We start from the raw sequence: 7,759 nt of genomic DNA, 5'->3' as shown, positions 1-7,759 counted from the left end.
TTTCTAATCGAAACCTTTTGATATCCTATTGCCATTCGTTTATACTTTAGTTACTTAAATAGATCATTTGTGTATTGTTGATATCGCTGATCGTAGTATAGGCCTAGTGGGGACCCGCTATGTTAAATAATGGGAACGCATCGACTGCGGCACCTCTTGGGTGATGTGGAAGCCCGCAGGTTGTCGTTGTTTATGCCTTTATTGTAGTACGATAAATAAATTAATTTGATATACTCTTTAATCTGTTAATCCCATTTACAAAAGCATTTTTTTTTTTGTGAAAAAAATGCTCTCCATAAAGGAGTCTCGAACCATAGACCTCCCAATTCGTAACCGGGTGCACTAGCCAGACGCTAGAAACATCTGTTTGGTTTACTTTTATCGGAAGTTGTATTTCTACAATTTCATCGTTTATTCAACATATATTTATTACATATAAGCGGAATAATATGAAGATGCACTCCAGTTAAGAACTTTCGCGCCACCCTTTTCCACGTGGGCGAACAAAAGAAAATAAAATAAACTATGGGCAACCTAGAAAAGTTCAAAGAAAGGAACCTTGACAGGTTATTGACTCAGCCATGTTGCTCGTTTAATTCTAAATTAAATTTTTTATAGATATTTATCTATGATATTTCAAAATTTCTCTTTGAACTGTTCTCGGTCGTTTCATTTACCAACGAATTTCGCCATTCATTTTTTAATGTTCATTTTCGGCATGATAAGAGGTAAAGAGTGAAAACCAATATTTCTATGCATTTTTTATAACTTTGAAATTTAGTTGGATATACACATTTGCTTGCGCATTACGTCCATACAAACGTTTAGGGTTCGGTTGGACGGAAGACCTTGCTGTTCCGCCTGTTTGTCAAGAACGTTTTGTGAGGGGCGGCAACTTTTTCCCCACCACCCAGCAATCCATTCATTTCGCTGACTGCAATATCGGCTGGAACGATGATCATGACCCGCGCGGCTACGCGAAATCTGTAACACCGACAGAGGCGATGATCACGAAATCCTACTCCCGGACTCGCTGCTACGATTTAGCGCCATGCTTTTGGTATCGCCTAAAACCGGAACGTTGTACATCTGTACACTGTACATCTGTACATCTTGTACACTGTTTTAGGCGATACAAAAATCGTGGCGCTAAATCGTAGCGGCGAGTCTGGAAGTAGGATTTAATGATCATCACTCCCGTCGATAAAGCGGATCACGAAAGTAGTTTGGCGAGCAGTGGCTCTTCGCTACTTACCGCTGGTTCTCGAAACAACACTTACAACCAGGCAGCTCAAAGAATATAGTCTAAATATTTATTTTATTTAAAATCCTAAGTTCGAGCGTAAAGCGTCAGCTCGGTTGTCAAATGACAAAGGTCAGCAACTCATGCCTGCCTACACTGAAGTGTATGATGCCACCAGTATACAGAATATATATTTTACGGATATTTCGCAATAGAAATATTGTTAAAACCTATCAGAAACTATAGAACTCTTCGAGAACTATTGAGAAAGCCTATTGTTCAATCATTTTTAAGAGATTGTAAAAACGTGCGGTGCTGGACCTGGCACCCGTGTAGCACCTAAATTTTTGGAAAATTCGTGTTTTGACGATGCTACGTAGCAGAACTATTGTTAAAACCTATCAGGAACTATAGAACTCCTGGAGAACTATTGGAAAAGCATATTGTTGAATCATTTTTAAGAGATTATAAAAACGTACGTTGCTGGACCTGGCACCCGTGGAGCACCTCAATTTTTGGAAAATTTGTGTTTTGACGACGTAACAGCAGAACTATTGTTAGTTGTTATACGTAGCAGAACTATTGTTAAAACCTATCGGGAACTATAGAACTACTCGAGAACTATTGAAAAAGCCTATTGTTGAATCATTTTTAAGAGATTTTAATAAAGTGCGGTGCTAGAGTGACACCCGGGTAGCACGTCAATTTTGGGAAAATTCGTATTTTAACGATATTACGTAATAGAACTGTTGCTAAAACCTGTTAGAAACTATAGAACTCCTCGAGAACTATTGAAAAAGCCTAGTGTTGAATCATTCTTAAGAGATTTTAAAAAAGTGCGGTGCTAGAATTGTTACGTCCTATGCGTGAACGACCGTATGCGAGAGCATCAGGGAGCTAGCATAGGTGTTGAGATCAAAAATCACGTAAAAGGTATTGGGTTCTTGCCACTTTAATGTGCTAAAGCACCCCTATTTGCGTTTATGCCCCTTGGTCGATAGTTAAGATGAGGATCACAACCAGGTACTAAATATATTGATTTGGAAAACTCACTCCTTCTATGGGAGTTTGGTTGAAGCTACTGGTAAGGGGTTTCTCTGGGTTTATTAGCTAATAGGTTCAGGTCTCGAAATCAAGAGAAGAAAATATAGTTTAACTCAATATAATGAAATGATAAACAGGAGTACAAGTAACTGTCACAGTTATATGCAGTACTGAGTGTACGTTAATCTACTAACTAAATGAAATCTGAATAACAATGTATGTGTGATCGTCAACTTCTGTATTGTGAGTTACAAAGATATATATATATATATAAAGATGTAGAAATGTGAGTTAGTTACCGGTGGATGAGCAGAGGAAGAGAGAGAGACGGCGCTCGGTTCTCGACGATAGTGAAACAGATTTGGTTGAACGGTAAATTCTTGGTCCAGCCCTAAGGTGGACACTCGCCTAGAGGAATGCTTATTGAAATGCCAAGAAATAAGTTCTTTTCGCGTGGACGCCCGGCACTGAAGAGATACACTTTTCGCTTGGGTCCTAAGGCAAGCTAGATCAAAATAGGCCCTAAGGTATTTGATCGGCACAACACTTAACTGGCGCGGACAATCGGCTCAAGACTCCAAAAGGGATACTGCTCTACTAGAGGACTGATTAGTAACGGAGGATGATCGGCATTGGAGTTCGTAAGGAAGATTTTGGGTTTGGAGGGGATTGAATGCAATGTCAGGAAATTTCGGGGAATTTGGATACGTGTTACGGCGTGATCGGGGCGACTGAACCCTGTCGTTCGATCGAATTCTCATTACAGGCCTTCGATCGCGGATTCTTCTTTGGGTTAGTGCATTGTCAGGATTATCTTGGTGGTGAGGTGGGTGCGAAGGTGACGGGTAGGAGTTCTGCTGTGCGCGGTATTCACGGTGCTATAGTAAAATGCTCTTTAGGCACCTCAATTCTAGGTATCCTGTTCAGCATTGCTGCCCGTGCCGTTCTTATTCTTTGTTTGCCGTGATCTCTCTTTCTTCCTGCTCATCCACCTGCAATGTCACAGTGTTGGTGTAATTTCTGGAAATGTGTGAGAGTATGAGATGTCGTGTACATTATAATAGAATATGATGATATCCCTTAATTATTAATTTTTATATGTAATCTATGATTTACAATAATTAACGCATGTTCGTCGAGAATCGGTTACATCTGTCGTGGTCCTTAACCTTTGCTAATGGGAGTACTGAGGGGTGCTGAAGGGGGGGGGGGCAAAGGGGTTGCGTTGCGTCGGACGTAACTGAGTGACACCCGTGTAGCACCTCAATTTTTGTAAAATTCGTGTTTTAACGATGTTACGTAGCAGAACTATTGATAAAACTTATCAGGAACTATAGAACTCCTCGAGAACTATTGAAAAAGCCTATTGTTCAATTATTTTTAAGAGATTTTAAAAAGTGCTGTGCTGGTGCTACACACCCGTGTACCACCTCAATTTTGAGAAAGTTTGTATTTTAACGATGTTACGTAGCAAAACTATTGTTAAAACCTATTAGGAACTACTGAACTCCTCGAGAACTATTGAAAAAGCCTATTGATGAAACATTTTCCAAAAATTGAGATGCTATACTGGTGTCAGCTCCAGCACCGCACTTTTTAAAATCTCTTAAAAATAATTAAACAATAGGCTTTTTAAATAGTTCTCGAGGAGAACTATAGTTCCTGATAGGCTATAACACGAATTTTCCAAAAATTGATGGGCTACACGGGTGCCAGTTTCAGCACCGCACTTTTTTATAATCTCTTAAAAATGATTCAACAATAGGCTTTTTCAATAGTTTTCAAGGAGTTCTATAGTTCCTGATAGGTTTTAACAATAGTTCTGCTGCGTAACATCGTTAAAATACGAATTTTCCAAAAATTTTGGTGCTATTCGCGTGTCAGGTAAAGCACCACACTTTATTAAAATCTCTTAAAAATGATTCAACAATAGGCTTTTTAAATAGTTCTGGAAGAGTTCTATAGTTTCTGATAGGTTTTAACAATAGTTCTATTGCGCAATATCCGTAAAATATCTATTCCGTATACTGGTGGCATCATACACTTCAGTGCAGGCAGGCATGAGTTACTGACTTTTGTCATACGACAACCGAGCTGACACTTTACGCTCGAACTTAGGATTGTAAAGAAAATAAATATTTAGGCTATATTCTTTGAGCTGCCTCGTTGTAAGTGTTGTTTCGGGAACCAGCGGTAAGTAACGAAGAGCCACTGCTCGCCATGCTACACGTTCGTAATCCGCATTATTGACGGAGGCGATGATCACTATATCCTACTTCCAGACTCGCCGCTACAATTTAGCGCTATAATTTTGGTATCGCGTAAAACCGTAGCGTTGTGCATCTCCCCACTCATCACTGGTCTAAAGTACGGGAGTGCCGTGTGTCCAGTAAGTGTGGGCGGCCGTAGCCGAGTGGATAGGGTAGCGGATTCACGACCGAAAGGTTGGAGGTTCTTGCCCAGCTTCCAGCGGCATTCACCAGTGGGTTTTCATATGAAAACTTAAGTGATTATTTATACGGATTTCGCCCAACACTGTTCGGATTCGGTGTATAAACTTTGTAGGTCCCCTCACGCTGAGTTGAATAAGGCCCGTCTCGCAAGGTACATCGCCATCTATTGTCGAACTTCCACCCTTGATTATTAGGACCAGTTACTGGCACATGTCCCCCATTGGGGATACAGCCATAAGGAAAGGAAGGAAGGAAGGTCTCCAGTAAGTGGTCTGTGGCTGTATGTATACATGGAGTTCGTGCTCCTTATGTAGTCTCCATGGATGCAATCTTCTTACTCATCTCTGGTAATACATAGGGTGCGTTCCACTTAACGCTCGCAATGCTCGCGTCCACGACCGTAAGATTTCGTGTTCCACTAGCTTGTGGACTCTTGTGGACGTCGTGGTCAAAAACTTAAGTGGAACGACTTATCGGAATTGTGAACGATACAAAGATGGCTGGTGTTGTAGAGAATATGTGTATAAGGCTAATGCGTGAACGGAATTATGTTTCTGAGAGTTCATCAAGCTCAGATGACAATAATATCATGTACCATTTTTCGCACGCAAAGCATCTTGTACAGGAACATTTAATTCAAGTAATATATCCCTCTCGGAATCGTACAGCGTTATTTTTTCAGTCTCCATCATAAATTTGAATTGAAAATGGCGCACAAAAATATCAAACGACCACAAAGACCCACTTATTTGATGTAAGCGAAGCGATCGCATCGCGGTCGCCAATGATGACGTCATCGATGACGTTTCAGGGACTGCTCACAGTGACCGCGGCCTTAAGTGGAACGAGACAGAGGGTGTTGCGATCGTTGCGAGCGTTAAATGGAACGCACCCGTAGTGGCTATGCGGAAAAGCATCTTGTCTAATTTATATACGCTTCTTCTACTTGTTAACACCACTTACATTTTGTAACCTCCATTAATACTTTCTAATATAAAAAACAAATTTTTATTGTTGTATGAATAATTTCTCAAACAGTACGTCAAATTAGAAGGGACGTATTTCAATGGATAGAAAAACTGACACAACCTCGCTTGAATTAGAGGTAATAAAATTCATGTTAGGTATAGTTCCTATGGAATACTTAAGAATTCATGTACAGTGTATAATACTGTAATGAAAAGATATTCATTTCTGATTGGAACATTATGAATTGTTCACTGTTTATGAGAATATTTTATTGAGAATGAATTCATTGATCGTACTCAATGATAATGACAAATATATTAATTAAATATATGTCTGTACAGCCAAATATGAATATTAAAATGGAACGATTGTCAGAGTATATAAACGACGAAGACACATATCAACATAAGGAACAAAACAGTACAGTATGTGTTAAGGATGAACTAAAAGACACAAACTTCTGTTTATTCTCAAAATCAGTGGAATTCAAAGCTTCAAGTCAAAAGGTTTTCATAGAAGAACAAATTCATCATGCAGCATCTGAATCATCAAATGTAAGTCTATTTGACAAGAAGCAAAACCAGCCATCCATTTCTAGTGGACAACAACATAACAAACGCTTTGTTTGCATATTTTGTAACAAAGCATATAACTACCTAAGTCACCTGAAAAAACATATGCGTACACATTCTGGTGAAAAACCATACTCCTGTGAAATATGTTTCAAAAATTTTCGTTGCAAAGGTACATTGAAAGTTCATGTTTTAACACACACTGGTTTTAAACCATTTAAATGTGATATTTGTGCTAAGGAGTTTCAAACATCAAGTAATTTAAAGAAGCATAATTTGATACACACTGATAAAAAACCATATACGTGTGACATTTGTCAGCAAAGCTATCGTTGTATAACTCAAATGAAAAATCATAGGGTGCAACACATGGGAGAGAAAAAGTATAAGTGCAATTTCTGTGTGGAAAAATTTGGCTATTTAGTTTCCCTGAAAGCTCATTTACTCAAGCATACTGGTAAAGTACCCCCTTTTAAGTGTGATATATGCAATAAAAGTTTCACAATGTCACATCACTTAAAGCGTCATAAGGAAACCCATATAGGTGCACCATTTATTTGTCGAAAGTGCAATCAAGAGTTCCTACAGTTAAGAGAGATGCAAAAACACACATCCGAATGTAGTTCTACTGTTATTATTAATGATGATTGTAGGTAGGATAATTTTTTTTCATTGAGAGTAGCCTGTAAAGATAAAGTTGAATTAAAAAATTTCATTTCTATCAAAAAATGATAAATATATTGGTGCTGGTAACAGTGTTGTGTCATAGCATGTTACCACTCTAAATAATAATATTTGAAGTTCGATAGCAAATCTTTTGATAAAATAAATGATTATAGCTGCATATACTTTGTATATATGGAGTAAATATATATAAAGTGTCATAAGAAAAAGAAAGTACAGAACTTGCAACTTAAAAACGAAATTATCAAACTGTAGTAATGGTATACTTTATCGTGTTATATTTTATTTACTGAGTGTAGTGATAAATATTTCTGTGGAAGAAGCAGAATACGTTTTTGTGACAGAAAACAAGAATAAAAAGTGTGACACATAAAGCCAAAGATCTACCAAAACAAATAAGGTAAAATCAAATTACGTAATAAAGCTCTAGTAAACTAAATTTAAGAAAATGTTAAAATCGTTTAGAAATCTTTATCATTAATTTTATACTTTTTACAATAATGCCTTTGATATTATATCTCACCTATATCCTGTTTTATATTTTATACAAATAAAATTGTGGATTTTGTTTGAGAATTTGAAATAATAAGTTGCATAAACAGTTATATAGTTTCTTATTCAGAAATCGATATTCCTGCCACAGAAATGTATAAGTAAAGATGGCAAAAACGATATGTGATTATATTATCTAACTATGCAGTTGTTTTATCCGTAGAATGGACTGTATAAGAGTATTTAAAAATTAGTACTGTAATGTAATTAATTTTATGGTGTACTGATTAATCTAGTTTTAT

At 37.5% G+C, this 7,759-nt stretch overlaps 1 protein-coding gene across 1 annotated transcript; it reads left to right on the top strand.

The window, feature by feature from the left end:
* Positions 1-4,662: 4,662 nt before the first annotated feature.
* Positions 4,663-7,073, top strand: LOC107273512 (zinc finger protein 525). Its single transcript, XM_015751779.2, has 3 exons — positions 4,663-4,769; positions 4,853-5,845; positions 6,051-7,073. The coding sequence occupies exons 2-3, from the start codon at positions 5,807-5,809 to the stop codon at positions 6,936-6,938; spliced, it is 927 nt and encodes a 308-aa protein (XP_015607265.1). The 5' UTR covers positions 4,663-4,769; positions 4,853-5,806; the 3' UTR covers positions 6,939-7,073.
* The last annotated feature ends 686 nt before the right edge of the window (positions 7,074-7,759 follow it).

Source organism: Cephus cinctus, unplaced genomic scaffold (assembly GCF_000341935.2).
Source record: "Cephus cinctus unplaced genomic scaffold, Ccin1 Ccin1_scaffold1660, whole genome shotgun sequence".
NCBI classification, from domain to species: domain Eukaryota; kingdom Metazoa; phylum Arthropoda; class Insecta; order Hymenoptera; family Cephidae; genus Cephus; species Cephus cinctus.
Note: the sequence above shows the minus strand (reverse complement) of the source record. Positions and strands in the feature narration are given on the sequence as shown.